The sequence below is a fragment of the Pogona vitticeps genome, chromosome 5, assembly GCF_051106095.1.
Source record: "Pogona vitticeps strain Pit_001003342236 chromosome 5, PviZW2.1, whole genome shotgun sequence".
Classification (NCBI taxonomy): Eukaryota; Metazoa; Chordata; class Lepidosauria; order Squamata; family Agamidae; genus Pogona; species Pogona vitticeps.
The window spans coordinates 169244169-169270861 of record NC_135787.1 but is presented as its reverse complement, the minus strand read 5'-3'; the positions used below and the strand labels follow the sequence as shown (position 1 = coordinate 169270861).

At 39.4% G+C, this 26693-nt stretch overlaps 1 protein-coding gene across 4 annotated transcripts in view; it reads right to left on the bottom strand.

Annotated features, from left to right (window-relative positions):
• LARGE1 (LARGE xylosyl- and glucuronyltransferase 1) overlaps nucleotides 1-26693 on the bottom strand; it is a 421577-nt gene that overhangs the window by 48423 nt on the left and 346461 nt on the right. For all 4 annotated transcript variants that reach the window (XM_020809629.3, XM_073000045.2, XM_073000044.2 and 1 more), the window contains exon 10: nucleotides 13924-14079. In XM_020809629.3, the coding sequence (XP_020665288.1) occupies nucleotides 13924-14079 (156 nt within the window). The remainder of the gene's footprint in view (nucleotides 1-13923; nucleotides 14080-26693) is intronic.

Here is a 26693-nt window from a genome sequence, read left to right as displayed (position 1 = left end):
ACATCTTTGACATGGTTTCTACTGCTAATGGTCAGTCATTGATGACTGTTTTCCTCCATTCTTCCTTGCCTTTATTTTATTCATGGAGTGATATTAAGAAAATTTGTATTTAAACTGTCAACAAAGGGAAGGAAAGAATCCATATCTGAACTTCTGAATAGTATGGAAATTCTTGTGGATGTGTCATCAAGAATCAACCTTCTTAGATGCATTTATCTGTTCAGCTACTGGCTGGATACTGTAGGGATATTCTGTGCAAAACGATAGAGCTTTTTCATAACTTAACGAAGCAGCTGTGATCATTTTTGTCAAGTGGAATAAGACAGACTGTCTAATGAGCATCCCCCTCCTGCAAACGAGATGTCATTTTTCACCAGGATTTCCATCAGAAACAATGCTTTGTAATATGTACACTGGCCTACCTGTATTTTATAATGAAAACAGAAATCTGAGAGAGACTTTGTTCACTCAAGACCTGAAGAACTGACCTTTTGTGCTTATCCCAGCCCAAGCATGCTGAAGGCTGTTATACCCTTTTTTGCCCCTTTCTCTATAATTACGCTTTTACACTTGAGACTATATCCTCCATGTGAGTATAGGTCCTGATGCATGCAGCCACCCTAATTTATTTTATTCATTATTTATGGCATCTATCTCATTTATTCCTCCAAAGAATGGGTCTCAACAAGGCTCACAATGAAATAGAAGTAATATAGTTAAAAGCACAAAATGGATAAATATATGAAAGAATTAAAACGCAGAGAAAAGCCTAAAGGGCATGAATAAGAATTCTAGCTCTGCCTGCTTACAGAAAGACAATGGAGAAGGAGCGAAGTTCAAGGTTGGATAATGCTGTCTCTCTAAAAGGTCACAAATGTGATGAACTTTCAAGTTCTATAGAACTCTTGAGCAGGAAAAGTCGATATAAAAAATTCGGCCAGACATGGTGCTCATAGCTCACGCAGCTGAACTTCCAACAAAGCAAAATGGAGTTTAGATTCCATAATGGAGCGAGGTGACATCTTTTACAGGATCTTCCCCCTTTGAAAAATTATCATTCCTGCAAAATGATGACTTTGTCCACTGCATCTCATTTTACTTTGTTGGCAGTCTGGCCACTTTAAATACCATGTTCACATGATGAGGAGTTCTGGAGAACTTGAAAGCTTGTCCTACATGTCCCTTCTTATTGATCTACTAAACGTTATTGCACAACCTTGAATGTTGTTTCTATGAATAGGCCACCTTATGAATAGGGAGGGAGTAAGCTTAGCCTCACTTAGTGTGTATGGACTTTCAAACTTGGAATGTCTTGCTGCACTGATCTGTAATTCTTCTCTTCCCACAATATGGTAATCTAGGGTCATTCTGTCTCCAAAGGGGATTGAAAATAAAACAGCCAACATTAAATGCCATTGTACAAAACACTAGTAAGGCTGCACCTGGAGTACTGGGTACAGTTCTAGTTGTAGCACCTCAAAAAAGACATAGTGGAACTGGAAAAGATGCAGAAGAGAGTGACTAAAATGATGACTGGTCTGGGGCACCTCCCTTATGAGGAAAGGCTACAGCATTTGGGGCTCTTTAGTCTAGAGAAAAGGCGCCTTAGAGGTTGCATGACTGAGATGTCTAAAATTATGCAGTGGGTGGATAAAGTGGATAGAGGGATGCTCTTTTCCCTTTCACGCAATACCAGAACCAGGGGACATCCACTCCAATTGAGTGTTGGGAGAGTGAGAACAGACAAAAGAAAATGTTTAACCAGCATGTTGTTAGTCTGTGGAACCCCTTGCCACAGGACGTGGTGATGGCAGCTGGCCTAGATGCCTTTAAAAGGGGATTGGACAGATTCCTGGAGGAAAAGTCCATCGCAAGCTACAAGCCATGATGGTGATGTATAATCTCCAGGCTTAAAAGGAAGGGACCTCCAAGTGCCAGATGCAGGGGAGGGGTATCAGGAGACAGGTATCTAGTTGTCTCGTGTGCTGTCAGAGTCATCTGGTGGGGCCACAGTGAGATACAGGAGGCTGGACTAGATGGGCCGTTGGCCTGATCCAGCAGGGCTTTTCTTATGTTTTCTAGGAGTAAACTGTATTGCTTCAGTCTCAACATTTTACCAGTAACATTTCAATAATTACTTCTTCTCTTCAAGCTTCTCTATCCTCAAAAGTTTTGTGTTTTCAATTTACATGATTGTATATCTTGTCTAGGACGTGGTGGCGCTGTGGGTTAAACTGCAGAAGCCCCTGTGCTGCAGGGTCAGAAGACCAGCAGTCGTAAGATCAAATCCATGTGACGGAGTGAGCTCCCGTCGCTTGTCCCAGCTCCTGCCAACCTAGCAGTTCGAAAGCATGTAAAAATAGAAGTAGATAAATAGATACCACCATGGTGGGAAGGTAACAGCGTACCGTGTCTAGTCACACTGGCCATGTGACCGCAGAAACTGTCTACGGACAAACGCTGGCTCTACAGCTTGAAAACGGGGATGAGCACTGCACCCTAGAGTCAGACACAACTGGACTAAATGTCAAAGGGAACCTTTACCTTACCTATATTTTGTCTAATCCTATGTTTTCTCCCTTAGCTTTCCTGATTAGAATTATGGATCTTCTGTGTGAACCTGTGTTTATGCACTGCCCTTTCTATTCATTGTGCTGTTCTGTTCTTTGTGTACAGTTAAGTGATTGGTGCTATTTCCCTGATGTTTGTACATATTTATGATTGCCTCATGCATATTACTGCTTTTGAACTCCGTATGTGTGAGCTGATTACCCAAAATAATACACTGTGGCGCATCACAGATCAAAAACGGCAGAACATTAAAAACAAAAGTCTACAGTGGAATATATTAACAATTTATATCCTATTACACCTTTGATAACCTAGAACATCATAGATCTTGCATGGCCACATCTGTTTTGCTCAGAAGATCACACAGTAAAATGTCTGTGAGCTAGACAGCCTAACAAAGTCTTGTTACCTGTGCTGTGGAGCTCCTGACTTTTCTAAGAAAATAACCTAAGGCTTTTGATACATTGAAAAATGCTTCCTCCTCCATTTCAAAAGTTGCTTGTCTAATATTTGGTTGTTTGTGTACTTTCAGGCCTGTGCAATTTTCTGAATGGAAACAACATCTGCAAGGCTAAATTCATTTTAATAAAAATGCCTCACACTTAATGTACATGAATGCTATTTGTGACAAGTCAAGTGTCACACTTCTGTGATATTTTGATGTGTGAATTGCTAATTTCAAATATGATAGTTTCTTAAATATATAAGCATGAAAATATTGTATTTGAGGAAAAATGATATATTTTAATCCAGGTTTCCCCCTTTCTGGTATCTTAGCCTTCCATACACTTGGTTACCATGTCCTTCCTGCTTCCCAAAAATGAAGTCTAGGGATGTGTTACAATCAAAGTTAGACCTTTCAGATGCTATTCTGCTGCTTGTTTGCTCTGCTGAAGAGGATCCTTTTATCTTCTTCAAATTATCTCAAAGAGTAAGCAATAATGCAACTCATACTTCCAGCAATTACAGTGTCATCTATGTGAAAGATGCATGCAATTAGTCTGAATCCACACAGTGTCTACACTAATTAAATTATAATGCATGACCAACAAACTGGCAGGTCCAGAACAAATCTGGTGGGATACAGTCATGCTATTATATGCTCAAATGTATAATAAAGTACTCTTTAACACCGTGTTTAGGCAAAAAAAAATCTTTGTTCAGCCATTATATAAACAACTTTAAGAAGAAATTTTAGATAAAATAAACAGGAGATACAGCAGCAGTATTTTCGTAATGGGAAATATTTGAAGTGTAATAATTTTATAAGCTCCTTGTCTCGTTCTGCTTCAAGGCCTCCTAGAAAAGTGGAAGGCTACACATCTTTTCACTTTACGTATTACTACATTTCCGCTAAAGAGAAGCTCTGTAAATACCGGCAGAACTCGGAAATAAAGTATTATATTACTTCTTACAGCATAGCCTAGCCTAGTTATATTTAGAAATGACATGAAGCTGAAAAATGGTGGTTTGTGATGGTTTGTGCTTAGCCATGATCCACCACAACCCAGGTGCAAAAGTTTTTGGTTCAGTTTTCAGTCTGTGCCAGGTGGAAGGGGGCTACTTGCTTCTGTTGCACTGCCACCGTCATGCTGCCACTGCTGCAGTACCGCCCTGATCACAGGTGCAAATACAGTGTCTGGCTTCCCTGCAAGGAATCCGGGTGCTGCCTCTGTGCATGCACAACACCCTGCTTCCCTTGGTTCCGGGAAGGGAAGCTGTCCTGCTGTCTCTTGACAATGGCGATGGCAATGCCAACAGCAGTACCAGTTAGGGAGGTGACAGGGACAGTTGGAAGGGAGTGAATGGGCATCTGATCCTCGAGGGGAAAAAAGACCAGTGCTTTGTCTTGCTTCAGCAAAACAGGATCCCTGAACTAGGTTGCGAACTGAGCTAGTTGTGCCCATCTGTAGTTATATTACTTGAGGAGCCTCATGATGCAGTAGTTAAACTGCAGTACTGCAGACAAGACTCTGCTCATGACCTGAATTTGATCCCAACAGGCTCAGATAGTTAGCTCAAGGTTCACTCAGCCTTCCATCCTTTCACAATTGATAAACTGAGTACCCACTTGCTACTGGTGGTGGGAGATGCGTAGCCTGCAAAATATAAAAATTGTAAATTGCCCAGAGAGTGCTTTAAGTGCTACAGGGTGGTATATAAGCAGCACACTGTTACTCTGCTGATTTTTCAGTAATGAAGGGGAACATTGTTTCTCTTAAGTTTTGCTAACAAGGAGGTCATAAATGTTACAATTTTTGGATAATGAGCACTGCAAACACATTTGTGTGGCTTTTTTACATCTATGGGAATAATTTTTTTGGAAGAAAATGTTGGGTTGAATTTATTACATATTACATTACTACCCATTCATAAGAATTAAAGGTAAATCGGTAATTTCTTCCTTTTTTGAGCCAAGGGCTTCAGCTTTGCTCCTGCTGATGCATGGTGTGATGCTGACAATTACATATCCTGGGAAAGAGAAAATGGCCATATGCAGCAGTAGTTGGATGAGAGACAATACGTGATAGAAGTCTCTAAAAGAAAGAAAGACAAAATGTGGGAGAAGACGAGGCATTTTCTCAATTACTTCTTATTTCCCCAGATGGTAAACTACAATCACAAACAGGAAATTTGCTTTTTAAAGGCTCCTTCTTGAAATTCATCATATAAAACAACCCTACTTAAAAAGAAATAAATGTTTAGGTAGCCGGCTCAAGGTTGACTCAGCCTTCTATCCTTCTGAGGTCGGGAAAATGAGTACCGAGCTTGCTGGGGGGGGGCAATGTGTAGCCTGCATAATTAACTTGTAAACTGCCCAGAGAGTACTTGAAGCACTATGGGTCGGTATATAAGCAGCATGCTTTGCTTTGTATAGGAAGGCTGGTTGACTGTCCATGTAATGAAAATTGAAAGGTGTTGTCACAGGTTTTACATGTTGTTTACTCTTTGACTGCTGGAACTTCTTGAGTTGTCTCCTCCACTTGGTTTCTAGTCTTCAAACCTTGCTAAGTAACTTCACAGTATTTTCTTTTTCTTCCTGAGAAAACCTTTTCAGGAATACTACCTGGGATCCAAAGAACTGTACAAGCAGTTCTGCATGCCCATAGAGAGATGTGAGCTTTTTGTTTTAAGAACAGCAGGTTCTTGTGGCACCGTGGAAAATAAATTTTTGAAAGAGAGGGATCTTTCAAATGTAGATCATGATACAGCAGGGACAATATTGTGCTCAAAGAAGGGCACGGGAAGGAAGAATCAATGGTCCCAGTAAGCACATTCAAATTTAAGGACATCCCTAAAACAGCTGTTTTGATCTGGGCTGCACAATTCTGATAGACCATAGCATTTGCTCTCCACACTAATCCAGTTCTAAGGTTCTGCCTACTGTGGCTAACCTTCTACCTTAGGATACTCCAGCATGTAATGACTAGTGAACCTGGAAATAGCAACTGTTCTAACCTTCAAAAGCATATGTAGCCTGACGTGTCTATCCACATGGCCCTACATGAAAGATAAAAGCTGTCCAGCATGAAAACAGTTTTCTTTCAAGTCCATAGTAAGTTCTGATTCCTTTTATAAAATGAAACTCCAATTTGTCACAGAAAAGCTTAGAGTTTTCCCCAATGTTGAATAAGTACCATGTTTCCCCGAAAATAAGACCGGGTCTTATATTAATTTTTGCTCCAAAAACACACTAGGGCTTATTTTCAGGGGATGTTTTGTATTTTTTTTAATGTACAACCATCTACATTTATTCAAATGCAGTCATGTCATCTTCTTCTGGTTGCTGCACAATGGTGGAGGGCAGGATTTCACTTAACTAGGGCTTATTTTGGGGGTAGGGCTTATATTACGAGCATCCTGAAAAATCACACTAGGGCTTATTTTCAGGTTAGGTCTTATTTTGGGGGAAACAGGGTAGTAATTTTCTCCTAAACCAGTTAGAGGTCTTTTAAGTGTTACAGCTGTTCTTACTTCTATAGATTAACAAAATTTCCTCTTGTTGAATTATTATTATTATTATTATTATTATTATTATTATTATTATTATTATTATTATTATTATTATTGGTAGTAGTAGTAGCAGCAGCAGTACCAGTAGTAGCAATAGTAGTAGTAACTGTGTGGTTAAATACAAAAGATGAGGATGTGATTCCAAGACCTTTAATGGGTGTATGAAGAATGAGGATTGCTAGGCATTATAGTCGTCATATCTTTCTCAGTAATTTGATGTCTAAGAGGGAGACACTGTCTTTCCCCTCTCCATTTCTATTGTTTATATTGTTTTAACAGTATAAGCCAACTTGGATCTGCTTGAGGAGAATTGTAGATTTAAATAATGTATTTAAATAATGAATGAATCTGAAAATACCACAGTAGGAGAAGCTACATTTTCCAAAAATGTTCTCTTCTACACTGGGGAGTGCAGAAACCATGTTAGTAAAGTCATGGCAGTAGATGAAGAAGAGAAATATCAGTTGTATCATGCATGTTGCAACTTTTATTGGAGGTTTCTTCTCCAGATGATGATGATGATGTGCCATCATCAATTCTGACTTATGGTGATCCTTTCCAGGGTTTTCTAGGCACAGAAGATACATAAGTGGCTTACTTTTCCCTTCTTCTAGGGGTGTCATACAAGACTTTGGGGGCAGGAAAGGATGAATTAATCAAGGACTTAAATGAAGGTACAATTATCCTAATTTCCTAGAATGATAAACTTAATAATGGCTGGAAAGCCACTGAAAAATTTAAACGTTGCCATACTTTTTCAAAGAAGTCACTATCCAATGTATTTTTACTACACTTGTGCAGAATAAATGTTCAAGATTTATCTTGGGCAAAATGTATCTTGGGCAATCAAGAGCCTGGAAATCTTCTGGCACTACTCTTACTGGAAATAATTAAGCACTCTTTGTTGTGCCATTCCCTTATAAACTACCACATGCAACTTGCTCTCTCCTGCACCTCAGATCTGATTATTACTGCATGTACTTCCTAAAAAAATGCTCTTGACAAAGAGTTACTACAGCTGGTAGCATACAAGCAATACAGTACCCCCGTTAAAAACAACAACACTGGAATGAATGTAAGACCTTATCATATAAATTATATCCCACTTTACAGCTTTTACTATGAAGTCATAGTTGAGTATACTAAACTTACCACAGAAAATGTATCTGCTTTACAGCTGAACCCCCTGGATACAGAATGCTGGGCGTAAGCATTAAAACACTGATGGAAAGCCCATAAATAAGATATTGCAGTGTGCTTACTCTTTATGGCTTTCATTTAAAACTTATTTTCAGCATTAAAATAAAAGGAAGGGAGGAAGAAGGGACTGCAACCAACAGTATTGCTGAATCCAAAGGCTGTTAATAATGCAGGAGTCTTTTCCATTTACTTCAAGCCATTCACCTTTGCTCTTGCCCATTTCATGTACAGTGTACATATGCACAAATGTCTTTTGTGTGTTTGCAAGTGCATATGGTGAGATGGTACTTGTGGCACTTCCCGTATATAGCCACCAAAGATTAATAAACCAGCATTAAAAATAACTTCTGTCATTTCTATTTTAAAGACGGGAACTTAAAACATCCCTTTTCATTAGAATGCCCTCTTCTGTACGTATTTTATACATATATTTAGATATATATTTCCGACTATTTGTGGCTGTGGAAATGCTATTAAATGGCTTCCTCCCTGTCTGTTCAAATTAATGCATCTTAAGGTCAAATAGCAAGAAAGGCAAGAAGGGAAATAAAAATAAATCTTTATTATCAGGGTATTTATTGTTCTCTTCTATGGAAGTAAAATAAGCAGCAGAATAATTACTGGAAGAGGACGCATGAGAGATTACAATCATGGCAACAGGCACATGTACCAATGAACATCCATTAACAGATACTTCCAACAGTATCTCTACAACATCAAGCATGTCAAGTTCTTGGGTTTCTTCCTCTCAAAATCACTGCCATCTGTGCATTTATAAAGACTTTGTAGTGGGATTGTCAGGGTATTCCTGTATATTAACCCAACTTTCCCCCCTCTTTACTTTATAATGAAAAGATAGTGGTAACTTTGTAGACAGATACCATTCTTGAAATTCAGTAACTGAATTGTCTTTCTTTGTGGAAGTCAGTTTTTACTGCTTTGAAATTGAGAGAAGAACACTATAAACAAACTAGAAATGTCTTATGGAGATTATTATTTAGATGGATTGCTTTCAACTTTCATTAAATGGAAGAATGTTGAAAGAAATTGGATACTTTGTCCATCAACTTCCAAACATAAGCTTCAACAAAAAGCAAATGACCTGGGCATGCATAATAGTTTTTCTTTTTCTTTTAACAAAAACATACAAAGTGAAAAAACTAGTGACACAAATCAACAAAAACATTATACAAAGCATATCTTGCCCCCCCCCCTACAATGCTGGAAAAACCATCATATGCTTGATGGTTTTTCAGTTATAGGTGTTCAAAGCAAAAATGTTCTCAGAGGAGCTATGCTTTACATGGCAATTATGTTTATCACAATTCCATTATAACAATTACAGGACAAGTAATAAACACATTTAGCTCACATTCTAATTTCAATATTGAGTTTTAATATGAACTTATTTCTGAACCAATCTGTGAACTGAAATGCAATACTGACTTAACACTTTTCCAGATTTTGTGAAGCGGTTCTCCAATAAAGAATGTACACACACAAATACACATATTCTCAGGGAGAAGTGGATACAAACGGGTACACTGGTGAAGATTTTATTTTCAATAGGATATGGCTTAGAGAAGATATGGAGGTATAATAATAACCTCAGAACTGCAGAGCTGGAAGGGACCCTACAGATCTTTGCCTTGAGCCCCTGTCAAGGAGGTACAGTGGGGAATTGAAATCCCAAAACCTAGCTTTGAGACCTAAACTACTGAACTACCCAGTAGTTTCTCAAAAAATAAAATAAAATAAAATTGAATAAAGGCCTTGTCCATGGAAACACTTAAATTAAGGAATTCCTTTCAGAAGGAGGTGAGATTAGCTCCATATCTGCTATGTCAGAAGTGGGGGGAAACTTACTCAACTTTGTATAGCTTCTAAACATTATTGAAGGTATTAATTCTGCTCTTGATTTTAAGTGTTATATCTTATTATATGGCGATGCTTTTGTTAGTTTCATTCTGTTATGTAAACAGTTTTGAAGACTCTTGTTGGGGATGAAAAGTGGTATAAAGTCTCTTTACTAAATAAAATGAGGTAAAAATAGGGTATAATCATTGTGTGAAAATTATGCCTCTCCCCATATGGCTGCTATGAACCATTTCAACACATGTGAATTACCACCTTCAACACTACCCACTCATCACAACCCACAGAGCAAGAGCTCTCAGAAAACAAAAATGAAAAGCAGATAAAAATTGTAGAAAAGAAACCACCTGCATGTAACAGAATGCAAAATATATGGGAGAATTGTGTTACTTTGAAAGCATGCAAGAAAAAAAGTAGCATACAGTAAACTCCATAAATCTAGTTTATGCTCATTGTCATGCCTCTTTGTAACACTACTGTGCTCTAATGAGGCCAAAGCATAACAGGGCAGTATAAAACCTATTGAACTCCATTAGGTATTTAACAGATATTTGCATTCCAAACAAGCTCTCTTAATTACAAATTAAATTCTAAATCCAATACCTCTAATAACACGGAGTTGCTAAATTGTAATAGCTTACATATTGAAACAACCCCTTGAGGGCGAATTCTGACACAGCCAGATTGCAAGTGACAAGCACAAGCCATTGATCTTGTAAACAATGGAAACTGACATTCAACCATCCCTTAAACTATCAGAAGCAGAACTCTTTAAATCATTTTCTACCATCTCAACCTGTCCAATGGGCAAATGTTATTCTTTTCTCCTGGCATGAGAATAATAAGGAGCACAAATTAAGGGAATATCACTGTCTGTTTCAGCTGGATCCACAACCATTGCTGCCATATCTCCTGAACAGGCAGTTGACTAATTCCTCTTTCAATTCCCAAATGGATCATTCACTACTTTGGGTAGTGTGGGCGGCATATAAATTGAATAAATAAATAAATAAAATAAATACTCAGAAAAGAGAAATTCTTTCACTGGAAGGAGCAGAAGGGATGACTTAAATGGGATAAAAGAGGACATATTTACCAAGTGGGTTCTGAGGAGTTGGGGTCTAGCTGGATATTTAGGGCATCCATGTAGCATCCTCCAAGCAAGCATATTTCAAATGTCTCAAGAACTGTTTATATCCATATTTCAAATAAGAAATCTTTGTAACTACAGAGAAAAAGGGAAAATACTATGCCATGGAAAATTTGCTCCTGGATGAGCAGGATAGCCAGTTCAATGGAATTTGTACTGGGAACATAAAGCATAAAAACCAGGACTTTGCCATTGTCTTTCTGCCATTTTGTGATTTTTGAATTGAGTAGCCATGGTCACGCACATAGAACCAAATGTGCTGTATTTTCTACTGAGGATTGGCTTGATAAGGTCTATTAATGAAAATGAATAAAAAGGAAAACAATTTCTGTCATCTATTCTAATAACTGACTGCATTTGCTTTATTAAAACATAAGGTGTACATTTATTACTTAATAAAGTGCAGGCTGTATTAGTGACTTCTGCCAGAAGAAGGTATTCCTCTGAGCTACTTAATGTCAGAGTCAATTTGTCTTTCTTGCTTCCCTTCCACAATTTTCCTCTCCACAATTTTCAGATTTCTTGTTATTATAATTTTTAAATTAAAAATACATTTGTAATTCTTGTGAAGTATTTTTTTTTTAAATGTGATTACCTTTTTGTGTGTGATTTAATAGGATAAGGGAAATGGCTGTTTATTGCTGGAATTTGCTGGACCAAAATGGCAAGGAACTAGGAAAAATCAGTGCTCCAGTCGATAACTGTAAGAGATCCTTAATGTAACATCCCAAAAATGATCAGCTTACTACAAAGGCCTTGTTTGGATGCAACGATACATCATACTTTATCACACCAATGAGCTGCAAACCCAAATGTTTTTCCACCCCAATCTTTCTTTAAAATTGCTGCAAAGGAGACTAAAACAAAAGCAAGTTTTAAAAAGTCTAGTATGCCACAACTAAAACAAAATGGGTTAGACTGGTTGACATGGGAATTCTCTTTTAGGCTGCTGCCCCATGCTACTGAGAATGTAAGACCTACTCTGGGGAATCACACCAAAGTTTTGTTCTAATATAGAACTCAATTTCCAACAGTAATGAGTCAAATAAAAGCTAAACAGCCTGTAGCAGCTGTTCAGAGAAAGTTCTTCTGCCCTCAGGTAAACTTTACATAAGAATATAAGAAGAGCCCTGCTGGATCAGGCCAGGGGCCCATCTAGTCCAGCTTCGTGTATCTCTGGGAGCACACGAGACAACCTGATACCTGTCTCCTGATACCTCTCCACCTGCATCTGGCATTTTAAGGTACCTTCTTTCTAAGTCTGGACATTATGCATCCCCATCATGGCTTGTAACCTGCGATGGACTTTCAGCACAGAGTTGCTGGGAACACAATAAAGAACTCTTATAAATAGCCATAAGGATTCAAATATGCTACATAAGATAATGAGGAATTGCTAGATGATTACCCCACATACCTTTCCCCATACCTTTATTGCAAGGTTCCTTCCTTTGTTTTTGAATTTTTTAAATAGATTCTTTTATGGAGGCCTAACTTAGATGCTTCAAATCATCCCTTGAACATGAATAGTACATGTACAAAATAGCACACTTATATATAAAAATCCCAACAATTTAAAAGAATGTGGCTACTGTTTTGATAGATGGGAATTATAAGTTCTACTGGTCCTGAATACTGCTCTTAAATTTCATCGATATATGGAGGAGGAAAAAAATTCTGCATGTAGCTATTACTGAAGAAAAATACCTGTAATTTTACCTAAACTCCCACAATAATTGCACCTTCAGCATGGCCCCATTATATACTTTGCAATATATACATATGCAGAAATACTAGGACATAAAACTTTGAAGTCTAGCTATTTTTATCTCTTTCTCTTTTTGCCATCAGACTACTGTGTTTGGGAAACTTAACCACTCCAGCCTGTTTTCCATTGCATTCCTTTTGGGGCGGGGAGGGCTTAGAGCTAAATGACAGAATATACTGTGTATTTGTGAAGGCTTTCACGGCCAGGATCTAATGGTTGTTGTGGGTTTTTCGGGCTCTTTGGCCATGTTCTGAAGGTTGTTCTTCCTAACGTTTTGCCAGTCTCTGTGGCCGGCATCTTCAGAGCTGTGCTGTCCTCTGAAGATGCTGACCACAGAGACTGGCGAAACGTTAGGAAGAACAACCTTCAGAACATGGCCAAAGAGCCCGAAAAACCCACAACAACCACAGAATATACTCTTAATTTGCAAAATCCTGGGTTCAGTTCTTGGCATCTCTAATGAAGACAATCTCAGATGTTAGGGCTGAGAAATCTCCTTGTCTGCCTAAGACCTTGGAAAGCATCCACCAGTTCAAGAAGACATTAGACTAGATCAGAGTCTCCAAACTTTTGAGTATGAGTGCCACATCATATATTTTCCACATTTTTGATAGCTAAAGAAATGTGTGCATCCACATGTACGTGCAGCTGTATGCAGCCCCCTGGACGCCTGCCTGCCTGCACACATGCCCACCCCCTCACCCAAACGGGCCAGATAGAATGGCAAGGCGGGCTGGATGTGGCCGCAGGCTGTAGTTTGGAGACCCCTGGGCTAGATGAACTGATAGTTCTGATAACTTAGTGTAAAACAACTTCACATATTTGTTTATATGTGAGACTCTACTAGTTTTCATGACAAACTTATATTAAGGGCAGAAAATTCTAATTCTCATCAGAATTGGAGAGAAGTTGATGGGAGAGGTAGTAAAAGAACATCTTTTGTAATCAGTCTGTCTGGTTACATGATGCATTTGCTTGGTACAGTTTTCAAAGAGGTGGCAGTGTCTCCGCATTTGGCAAAATTAAAGGGAGAAAAAAAAAAAACCCCAAACCTTAAGAAAAGGAGAGAAGAGCAACATGTTGTGGCATTTTAAAGGTGCCAAAATACCTTGCTTTTTAACTTTTGCTCCCCTTCTTTTTTCTCTTTCACTTTCTCCAATTTGTTTGAAAAAGCTATCATCTGAAAACTGGGAGGGCGGTGAATGGTACAACTTAGAGAGGGAAGGAGATTCTGATAATAGACTACAAGGTCTTTCACGTGGGAGAAGGTCTCTTCCTTTCAAGCTGTACATGTTTGTGAAAGGCAGAGGCATCCCTAGCATTAATATACACATTCTCAACTTACATTTTCACTGTTGACATCAGCTTCACTGGGACATCCAAAGAGCTCCCGCCTCAGCAAGTTGCCATCATACTCCAGGAATGTCAGATAAAGATTGCGGAAAAATTCAACATGCTTGTTCTTTACTCTCAACTTTTTCGGTGAATTCCAGTGGATGACCTAGTTACAAAAAGAGAGAGAGAGAAATGTGAATTCTGATCATCAAGATCTAGCCCCTTTCTGCACTCCAGTTTTAAGCACTCTTTCTGTTGTTGTTATTATTATAATGACTTGCCTCTTTCTTCAGTGCTGGAATCTTAAGGACATTTGAAAGAAGAGGTGCCATTTAGAGACTCCTTTTCCTTCACTGAACTTGTGGGAAAATTAATGATTAAAAAAAAACACACACACACACCTTTCTCCAAACCAGAAAGCAAAAATGTTCAATTGCTCCTAGAATGTTGCATCCTGGGCAAAAAGGTATGTGTAAACTGAATTCTTGTAATAAATCATGCATGAAGTAAAGTGCCTTGTTAGCTTCAACAGCATACATTAGCAATGTGTCAAATGCAGCCCTGGGGCTGCATCTATCTCTCAAAGGCTGCTCTGGTGGCCTCTGGACCCATTAGACTTTCCCACATCCACCACAAAAATTCGTTTTCCTAGTCCCTCCCCCAAAAGGTAAATTTGCTGCTCTTGAAAGCTTCCATAAGCAAAGATTAGTATCCTACATAGGGTCATGTAAATTTCCTCTCCTTACTGCATAATGTTTATAAATAGCAACCTCCCCAAACCAAAAGAAAACTTTGGGCTGCTTTTGGTTTCATAGAATCATAGAATAATTGAGTTGGAAGGGGCCTACAAGGTCATTGAGTCCAACCCCTCACTCAATGCAGGAAACACCTTGCAGTCTATGCAATGCCCAGAGATTCTTAAGGGGCAGCAAAATTACCCTGGGCTTGAAGAATTTGTCTACTTCTTGCCTTATATTCTGGCTGTGTCTGGATGTCAGGATAAGGCTGCACACTTTAGAACCAAGGACTCCTCATTAGCGACTCCTGCAAGTAGGAGTGACTGAATAAATTCAGATCCCAACAAAAGCTAATGTCATAAGTCAAGAACAAACCCTGCTGCAGGATTCTGACTTGCTGAAAAGGGCCAAGCTAGAGGTCTCTGTCTAGCCATCAGGCAGGAAAAGCGAAGTTGAAGGAACACATGCAGGGGTCTCTGTGCTCAAAGCATTTACCAAAAAGCCACTGGCTCTGCATTCAGTTCAGGGTTGGGTATGTGTATTGTGCTCACCACTGAGTTTAAGGATCAGAGTGTCATTTGATGAATAAAACTATCATTTGGCAAATGGGTTAGCTAATTAAATTCAGAAGCCAGAGTAACCCTTGCAGTCACTTGCTGACAATTAGTCACAGTTCCTGGTGGTTATGCCATCAGAACAGTTGGTTCTTTTTAGGCCAGAGAAGGAGAAAATGTGACCTTCCAGACAGTTTTGGATATTACAACTTCCACAGCCCCTTCTTGCCACTGGCTATGCTGGCAAGTTACAAATCCTGGAATTGCATTCCAAATCAGCTAGAAGGCCAAAGCTCTCCTGTTTACCTCACCATTCCCTCCCACCACCAGCTGGCTGCTGTCCCATACAAATCAAGGAAGCACCACTCCTACTCTGGCAGTATGAATGGAGATTACAATGCGGTAAGAATTAAAGGCCCCAAGGAAAAGGCAGGAGGATCAAGAAGTGACAGATGGGAAAAATTCATTTTATGGAGATTACATTTTAGGAAGGAAAAAGAGAGGATCCTTTGTTTCAAGCATTAACTTTTATGAATTTCAAAGATATCTATAAATGTATGTGCCAGGAAAGGATGGGAGAAAGGATTTAGTCGAGAACACTTTCAAAATAGAAATTCTGAAGTATTGATATGTCCATTAAGGAAATTACATGTATGGATGGTGACACTCTTAGCATCAAATGGTTTCTGTTCTTTTGTTTGGCAAGTACTGTACTGTACTGATGTAGCAGTGGTTACAATGATGTAACATAGCTTTATAAACTTTCTTCTGACAGTTCTTATTGTAAGTGTGAAAACATAATCTTTAGGCAATGAAAGCAAACAGAAGTGGAATTTCCAAGAACCATTTTGTGTTGAGAATAAGCCTGACTGTTGAGGAATAAAATTAATCATATAAACAGACCAAATAATTTTTTTAAAAAAATGAATTTTGAAACCAGCAATTTACATAAAACTACTTAGAACCAGCCCTTAACAACAACAACAACAACAACAACAACAACAACAACAACAACAACAACAACAACAACAACAACATGCTGTCAAGTCAGTTCTGACTTATTCAGGGTTTTCCAGGTAGAGAATATTCAGAGGTAGTTTACCATTCCCTTCTGGGACTGTGCAGTTTGCCTATGGCCACAGATGCTGGCTGTATTTGCAGGAGGTACACTGGGGAATTGAACCCCCAAGTTCTGGCTCCACATACAGATACCTAAACCATCCAGCCAGCTTGAACGAGCCCTTAGCTCAATGGTTATCACAAACAAGCAGAACTAGAGAATACCTAAAATTGTGACTGCTTTTTTTAAAAAAAGATGCTTTTGTCTGCTCAAGTGAAGTGCCTAGTTTTTCCAAAATATTATATCTCTGTATCATGCAATGAGATGTTCATGTAATAAACTAGAGTGAAATTGCTTGTTCTCAGTCTGTACTACATTTGACTCTGTCAAAAAGATTCACCCATGCAGAAATAGACTGACCTTCATGTTTAGCCCCTTGCATAATGCCTCAGCCACAGTGTTAAAACACTACTGAAATGAAGGTGCCTACTTGAGGAGAGGCAGCACAATAAGATAATAAAAGATAAAGCAAAGGGCACAAACTCAAACTAAACAGGTATAGAACAATATAAGTTATTTTGTCTAAATAGCAAAATATGGGAATTATTGATCAACTAAAAAAAATGCACAATTTAAAGAGAAGAGTACAAAGAAAGAACAGAGGAGGGGAGCAGTAAGGACACTGCTGCCATTTCAAAATACAATCCCCTGAAACCTGAGAAACAAATTGTTCTGAAATTTCCTCTGTACCTGCCTGCCAGCCATAAATTGTCAATCTGGGATTCTCTATTGTGCCATTCGCTGTTTGCTAATTATCAACAGAATATCTATTCCTGAAACCTAATCTTTTTAATGAACAATGTTCTGCTACTCACTAGGTTTTAATTCTTTAAAAGAACTCATGCTTATACATTAGGTGGGCATTTCTGGTATTGTTAAAAGAGAAATGCTTTACAGAAAGAGAACCCAGAAAAATGTTGAAGAAAACTAGCGTATGCTAGTGCACATATGTAGAAGTGGACCATATACAGTGCATTTCCCGTGGCTCGTGAAGCCAGAAGAGTAAACTTGAGTTTTAGATTTCAAATAAGATTGTGGGGCAAAGGCATTAATTTACAGGTTCTCTTCTCTCTGCAGACAATGACTATGTCGCTGATGAACTGAGGCTTCAGTAGCGTGGCGTACCTTTGCCAGCTTTCCCGGATAGACGCGAGACCATGTTGCTGTCTTGCAAGAGCAGCTCTGGACGGGGTGTGTGTGTGTGTGTGTGTGTGTGATAAGAGACATAAGTAGCCGTTTAAATAGCAGTGAGTAGAGAGTTCCAAAAATTTAGAGCATCAGTGGGCTTGGACCATACCTGGCCAGTTCCAGTTGACCATCTGCAATAGTTCATAGTGTTTTTAAACAGACAAGGTCTGGCGCCAGGAACGATTCAAGGCAAGCTGCCTGCCTTGACTTCTTCTGCAAAAATTAAGGGATTACCTGACTATTCTTCAGATTTCCGTACATGAAAAAATGACTGAAGGATGGTCCAAGGAAAGAGGTAGAATAAAGGATACAAGAGCTCCGATATCGGAGCTTTTGGAGGGGATTTGTAGGCAATGGGAAGTTATTTGCAGGGAGGAGTTTGAAGTCAGTTTGTTTCGGGCAGCATCCTTGCTAACTTTCTTTGCCACCCTCCGGATTAGCGAAGTAGTAGCCTCAGGAAAAGGTAACCAATCCAGGACAGCTCTGCAATTTTATGATACGTATTAAGGTAGAGGATGAAATGGTGCAGCTCCACATACGTTGCTCCAAGACCGATCAATGGGGTAAAGGAGCAGTTGTAAAACTGTCTCAATGTCATATTAAGCTCATTTGCCCGGTACAGGCCATGGTTGCCTATTTGGGAATGAGAGGTGCAGACTCTGGCTATCTTTTTATTCATAGGGATGGATCCCCTTTGACGAAGTACCAGTTCTGGGAATTAACAGACCTGGCACTTCAGAAGGTGGGAGTCCAAGGGCTCAGATTCGACACACATTCATTTAGAAATGGTGCAGCCTCTACGGAGGCAGCCCTTGGCTATTGCCCTGAGGATATCAGACAGCTAGGGTGATATGCACCATCCTCTTATCCTAGGTATGTTAGGGCACTACCTAATATGTAGGCAGGGGCCTACTGTGTTTATGTCTTACAGATGCCGCATTGGTAGCCAGGCAGAGATGCATCGTGTTGGTGGGCCACAATTATGTGTTTTGGGTAGTGAGATACGCCACTGCATCCCCATTGGGGAGCAACCTTGGCCTTGATGTGTGGGCCCACATTGAATAGAGGGGGCGCAGCAGCATGCTGTGGGACCAGCTTTGTCATGTGGTTGCCTTTGGACAACACCTGCCAGATGTGTTAGTGAGACATCTGGCCGCCAACGATTTGGCACAGTATCCTGGGAAGGCCCTGATTCTTGATGTGATCCGTGATCTCACTTGGTTGAGGGGCACTTATCCTGGCATGCATATTATATGGTCGACAATCATCCCTCACCTGTTTTGGAGGGACGTGAGACATTTTATACCCGTAAACACTGCCCGACGGAGTGTTAACAGGGAAGTCTGCAGAGCTGTTTGCAGAGGGCTGGGATCAGTGGCCGACCACCACAGGATCCATTTGGATCAGCCAGAATTTTTCTGGTCAGATGGTGTGCATCTGTCCGAACGAGGTTTGGATGAATTCCTGGAAGCCATCAAGGGGAGACCTGCTTTTGGAGCTGGATCAGTTTGATGGCGGGCATGGGACTTAGCATGGCTAGTCCCAATGCTGTGGGGGTTAGTGCGGATTAAACAGGTATTTGAAGTGGGAAGTCAACTTGTAATAGCAGGTAATTATAGCTCATCTGAACTCCCAGCACTGCAGATCGTGCGATTACAGTGCTTGGAGGGAAAGATGTGCTGGAGACACACCCGGACCATCAGTCAGCACAGGTATGGGGTGGTCAAATTTGGGCTGGCAGATTTTCTCATTGTCTTTTAAACTGGAAGACATGAGGCCAGGGTTTAGCACATTGATTGTTTAGAACGACCCTTTTAGACACAATTTTGAAACCTGCACCTGCACTACGGCAGAACCCCCCCCCCTTTGCCAAATGATTGACAACAATGATGATATTTGAATAAAGTGTGACCCATGTTTAAATCCTTATTTTGGTCTTGTGTATTTATTCTGGAGTAAGGGGGCAAAAGATTCTCTTGCCTGCCAATCCCATTCTGTCAATTGCCATCATCTTATTTGTAACCTTTTAGTGATTTAATGAAATTATTGCCTAACCCAGAATTTTATTTCTATGAATTGATCATATGGTTATTTGAAGGCCTATGCAGAAATATATCCTTGTGGACCAATATGATCTCTGCAACCACAGAATCCATTCTATTTCAGAAAAATGTATTGGATAAAAAAGCATCTGTCAGATTAGTGAGTACATCATGGCTAATTCAAGTTACTTCATCCATCAACCTTGAAAGTTTTTTCTCCATGGCCGAAAGCTAATAGATATCAGTGTCTTGATGTACAGTATTTGATCAAAACTGCAGCCCATATGGGAATAGATGTCAAGGAAATCTGGAGTGAGTTGAATGAAATTTGAATACAACTGATCAATGCCACAATGTCTCCTCCATATAAAGGTAAAAGAGATGTCAACATGGGTCCAGGACAAGAGGAAACCATCAATCTGCAAACTCCACAAACCATGCAGCCACCTGGAAATGTATCAAAAGAAGAATAACGCCTTCTATGAACCCTGTTTATACCTTAGTTCTTTGTAAAGGTGCAGGATACATAAGGGGAAAACAGGTTTAAACCCCCCACCATGACTTCTGAAGAATCATTTAGTGCCTGCTGTTTTCTATTTGAACAAGATAAATTAAGGGTGCTGGCCATAGAAAGATAGCTGGAAAATACTGTCTATTCTCTTGTGTGGAGTCAACTTGTAAACTATGCAGAATTGATACAATAGCTAGAATTGAAAATTATTTCCACATTCCTGAGGGTCTGTTCCTGCCAGTGGGATTTTTGCCCCCTGTTGTTGATTTTTTCAAAAATATATCCTGTGCCATATCATAACCTGTCTTTGAAAGTTCGCTTTTTCAGAAGTGCTTTGTCATAAGACAACTGGAAAACGTATGTCTGAAACCTCCCTGGGTAAGAACATAAGTCACTCTCTGAGAAAAACAGAACTAGTGCTGCAATTCTGGCCTTCAGTTGTGTTTCTCTTCATAACCTTGGCCAAACAATAGGAAAGGTGAGAGGCCCACTCTGGTAAATTCATCTTACTGTATGGATTTTTAGGCTGAACACAAATGCAAATTAAAATCACTTCTCTCAACTGAAATTTATCTATTTACAAGTGAATTTGCTATGGGACTGAGGCCTATTGGAAAACAATATATGTAATTAAATACTAATTCCACTCAAATCAATAACATACCCACATATTTCAAATTCAAGACCTCACAATGCTGATGACCTTTTAAATTTTTTTAACTTTATAACTTTTATATTGATTCCACACTCTTATAATTTGCTTCCCACATAAATGCCCAAATAAATACTACAGATAATTTTCCTCAAACCTGGCAGGTCCCCTCCCCCCAATTTTGAAGAACTGTTTAATATGTAAGAAAATAAGGGAAATCATTTTTCCATAGTGATGCTCAAGGGCTGAATTTAGCCTGTATTTTAAACTGAATTGACCTAATACAGTACACACTTCCCAGAATAAGGATGAAATCACGTTTTGAGAAAAGCATATTTTCTGTTCATACACTTTTCTCCCCAGCAATGTAAGCTATTTGTGGCATCAGAGTTATTACACCTGCAAACAAAACTGTTATTTACAATCCAGATGACACATCTTTCTCCTTTTTCAAAATTACATGTTTTCACCTCCTGAGAGCTTCTTAAATTTATTTATTTGATTGATTGATTGAATGATTGATTGATTGATTGATTGATTGATTGATAGATATACTGCCCCTTTAGGGCAAGCACTACTCTGGGCAGTTTACAGATTAAAATTTAAAACCCCACATGACAATGCATTCAAAATGAGGCAATTCACAGGTAAAGATCTAAAATTCATTCAAAAAGAAAAAGAAAGAACAAGAAAAGAAAAAAAATCTGGTTATTGAAGGCAGTTTCACATAATTCTATTTTCATCACTTTCCTGACCATCAGGAGGGAAAGAGCCTAGCATTGACCAAGAACTTCCAAAAGTACAAGCTGGATTTCGAAGGGGCAGAGGAACTAGAGACCAAATTGCTAACATGCGCTGGATTATGGAGAAAGCCAGAGAGTTCCAGAAAAACATCTACTTCTGCTTCATTGACTATGCAAAAGCCTTTGACTGTGTGGACCACAGCAAACTATGGCAAGTTCTTGAAGAAATGGGAGTGCTTGGCCACCTTATCTACCAAACTCTGGGAAGCAGTGGAAGGCAGGAGGGCCTGGCTAAACAACAACAACAATATACAGCAATATGCATGATATGAAAAACAAAAAAGATAACAATAATTGTCACATTAAGCAAAGTGGCAAAGTTGAGAGGGTTAACTCCCTTCCCCTTTGTTCTAAGAGACATTAGGAAGGTGTGATTTCCCGGACAAGACTGTTGCAAGTAGTAATGAAAATGACAATCAGGCACATATCTAGTGATGGTTCCTTGGCCAAGGGGGGCACCTTATGCCATAATTTCTTTCATTTACATATATTTACAGAATGACATGTAACTGCATGACTCAGTTGGAAAATCAGATAACTGGACCATGGACCGCCTTCCACATATGCTTTTCAGGGATGAAAGGTTGTGCATGGAAATGCAAGCATGATATGGTTGAAGGCATGGGTCTGTCCTCTTTCATATTATCTTTTCATTTTTGAAGCTGCTGTGAGTCTTTCACTAGGCTACAGAGTTTTCATGGCATCAATGGAATGAGTCAGCTCAGCCTTGAGTTACAATTGGACTAGCAAGAGGTGCAGCAGGTGAAACATGTTTGAGGTGAATTTGAAATGACTCTTTTGGGTTAAGGCCCTGAAATAATACAAATATTAGCAGACAAGCTTTACAGGGTTGTTCCAGTTTGGAAAACATGGCTGAGGAAGACAGGGTGACTCATATGCAGCTATTGTGGTTCATTTTTCATAAGGAGAGATTTGATTAGGATCACCATCCAAGCATCTGTTAGTTCAACACTGATTATGTTCAAAGTGACTCTATACATCAGACAATGTATTGGGAGGGAAAATTATATTTTAGTTTTTAAACAATATTCTGATGCACAAATAAATTTCTATTGAACTATCTGTCTGCCCCCAACAAGAAAACCATGTTTCCCCTTATGATTTTCAATGTCTAGAGTATCTATGTTGTATCCTTGACAACCAGCAAATTTTCCTACCTGACTCATTCAGTGAGGTCAAAATTCATTGTTGGGGGAACTCACAATTCATTAGCCTGGTGTATTGGATTTTAGTTGCCATGTGCTCTTTGTAAAAATGAAAATGAAAATGCTGCACACATTTATTGCTTTGCAAAGTAAAGACTTTAATCTATCCAGTGTTGAAGTACTGCTTGGAACTGGATGGGATACACAGTACTGAGTGTACAAAGCCTCACTGTGCTTTATCCTTCATGCTTCACACATATGCCCTCTCTGCCAGAGGATGTGAACCAAGTCTTGCCACAAGAGTACTGGGGCAAAGGAAAAAGAGAGTGAGTGCTCTGAAAAATTCCCCTGCTGCTGAAACTAGTCCCTAGTTTTTTGCAACCCCTCTGGATACGTTCATTAATAGGACTGTCAAAATACCTGTTTCCAGTACTGTGGCAGACCATTGTGGGGTAAAATCTTTGCATACAAACTAGCCTATGTTGCTCTTCCTTGGTTTACTGGCTGGAGCAATTTATTTATTTATTTATTTATTGAATTTATACCCTGCCCATCTAGTCAACTGACTACTCTGGGCGGCTAACAACATATAATATAAACAATTTAAAATATAAGAACAAAGTAACAAGGTAAGAACAATTCTACCTGTTTCTTCTGCAAAATAATAAACAGAGGGGGATCTACATGTATTCATTATGGAGATGTAAATCTTTACTTGGTCCATTTTCACACAAAAGAACAAACTGCAAATGTTTTATCCTTAAATTTCTGATAGTTGGCTATTGGGGAAGCAAATGATAAGTACAAATAGCACTGTTGTCAATCAAGTAACTGGATTAAAGCTGAAGGGGCATAGTTGCAAGTGTGCACAGATGCAAATGGAAGCCTGAAGTTGCATATTGCGTGCAGAACATGGACTGAAAGAAGTAGAATCAAGGCAAATTGAGAATCATTAAAAAAAACAACAACCAAGAAGTGGAAGGTTTAAACATTGACATCTCGATGGGAGTAAACTAAAGCAGGCTGATACAAGAACATTTTCAATCTGACCATTACAAAGTATTTTAGTCTGGAAATGACAAATTCAGTGGCTCTAACAGTAAGGGTGAGACACTGCACATTCTTTGGGTCCCCTACGGCAGCAACCTTTTTGGGACCACGGATTGGTTGGGGGGGTGGGCTCCATGTGAGGGGGCAGGGGCACCCCGCGTGAGCACAAAAATACATATAAATTGGTTGCAAATAGACATGAGGAATTCGCATTCGTACACAAATGTGAAGCCCACCGGCACATGTGGCCAGCCTAATTGCCTTCCACCTCCAGAACGCACCAGACCATTTATTATGTGGCCTGTGTGGCCGCCATAATCTTCTGCGCCCCTATTGATGTAGTAGCCGAGCTGCCACAGCCCCGCCTCCCTGCTGACCTGGCCACTCTGCAACTGAGCAGGGAGACTTGTCCTCCCACTCCCTTGCTGGAGTGGCTGGGCATGCAGGGAGGCGGGGCTGTGGCAGCCGAGCTACTGCCACGATTGGGGCTCAGGAGATTATGCCGGCCAATCAATCAGCTCTAAATAATGTTAGATCTTGGACTAGGACTTGTAGGAAGCCCTTGCTAGAGAAGCTGTGTGTTTTAATGGACAATTACAGTTACACATGGGACACTACTCTGTTGCACCCGAAGTGGGTAGAATGGAAAAGCCCTGTTTGTACACAGACCCAACTTTCTATATTTCAACTGATGAATCACCTGAGGTTGTAAGCAAAATAGCAGAGAATTGCACACACAGCTGAACAGCAACCATTCATAAAGACTCCCTAAGTTCAAAACGTAATGTTGAATCAATTTAATGATGACGAACGCCAAAGTCCCAATTATTTGGGGACCAGATGGAATTAAATTGGTGCCTTTTCCGTTTGATGGGGATAATGCATTTTCATTTGATTCGAAGAATACTAAGGCCCGGTACAGCTTAGTCAGGAATTTAAAATCTCTTTCTGTGTTTCCTTCATCCCACACCATCCCTCTTAATCATCCAACATCAACATGTACAATTCATCTTTTTCTCTTCCACCCCTGGAGGCTTCTGCTATATTATTTTTCATTCCAATCTTATTCAGTATGAAACACAGAATGTGCCAAATATATGGTATCCTATCATTTATTTTAAATGTCACTGGAACTGCCTAATTTTAAAAGACTTTCTTTTATTTTAAAAATCTATCCTGTACTAAATATGTCAGCTGAATTCTCTCCCCAATGACCACACATATACAACATTTACTGTGCCTACGTTAGTGATAGGATGGAAATAGGACAGATCTAAAAATGGGATCATTTTAGAAACCAACAATAAGCCTTGCAGTCAAGAGAGAAGATGAGAAGTCCTCTTATGTGTGGATAACTGACTAAAGAAAATAAAGTCGAAAGCACAAATAAATTATCAATTTTTATAATGGAGGGATGGAAACAATGGGGTCGATGAAGGAATTGTATTGGAATAGTTGCATATATGATCATATCTGAGAGGTGATCTGTGAAGGGGTTAGGCTTAATGACACTGTTCTTATCTTTGATGCCATATTGTCCTTATACAAATTTTAATGAGATCGCATTTCAAATACTGAATAGTGTGTGTAGTTTTAATCACTGCACCTGAAAAAAAGCATTGCTTTTCCTTTTGATGAACAGCTACAAATTTGTGGGTTTTGAACTTTTCAAAAATGCAAATAAGTGGAGATGCGATACAAGTGCGTAGAACTGTACATGATGGAGAGGGAGTCTCCTATTTTCCTCTCATAACACAAGCATCTGCCATCACCCACTGAAATAAGTGGATAGGAATGGTAGTTCTAAATTTTGGGAATTCAACAGTACAAGAATCCTATTCAGATATTCAAAATGGATTAAAATAACTGAGTGAAAAGCTAGAGTTCTTGGTTATATATAAAACCCAGTTGCAAGAAGTCTTTCGACTGCCATTTGCCATGTGTGGAGAATGGCGAGAGAGAGAACAATTTAAGTAGACTCCCTTCCTCATACATTTCCTTAAGTCTTTTCTTTAAATACCTGAATAGGGCAAAGATGTAACGATATATATGCCAACTTGGTTTGCTGTAGAAGCAGACTGGATCTATTCATGAAGAATATCCTACTGACTATATGTTACCTCCCGCATCAGAGGCAATATCCCTCTGTATTCTATTTGGCTGCCTTCATGTTCTCTGTCTGGGCTTCACCGAGCAACCTGGTTAGCCAATGTGGGATCCGAAGGCTGTGCTTAACAGCTCTGGGTCTGAGCCAATACTGTATGGCTCTTCTTGTGTTCCCATCTTTTTCAGAAGCAAGATAAACTGGCTGCTATTAGAGACACAGAGTTAAAAGGTACAATTTATGGATTTTTTCCCCTAACTCTCTGGAAGGAATGTACAGAGGAAGTTGCATAGGTTTCTCCTTTTACCAACAGAATAAAGGGAGGGAGATATTATTAATATAAAGTCTGTCCTTTCTACCAGCAACATCTGCAAGTTTGTGCAAAGCAGTATGTTCCAGGGGATATGTTCCAGAGGAGAGCAAACACCAGGATTGTCTACTTTTTCCACAAGTCACTCAATTCAGTTGTGGATTACTAACATATTTTTCACCTGTTCATAGCTAGTCCTACTATATGCACTCTGCAACCAGGAATTACACCATAGTCAGTGCCTTCATACATTTTTTGATCTCCAGTCAGTGAGTGGTACAACATAAGAAGTTGTGGCAAGGTACGTTTGTGCTGCTTGGTACATTGTACAGTATTTAAAAATTTATAACTAATGCCAAAAAAGCCAATGTGGTGTAGTGGGTAGGATGTCAAATTAGGACTCAGAATCCTGGGTTCAAATACCCATTTGGTGATGGCAATAGTAAGCTATTTCTTGAACATCTCACATACTTTGAACACCTACTAAGGTTGCTATAAGAGGTAAGCAATATGAAAGCACATAGCAATGCGTAGCTATGTTTA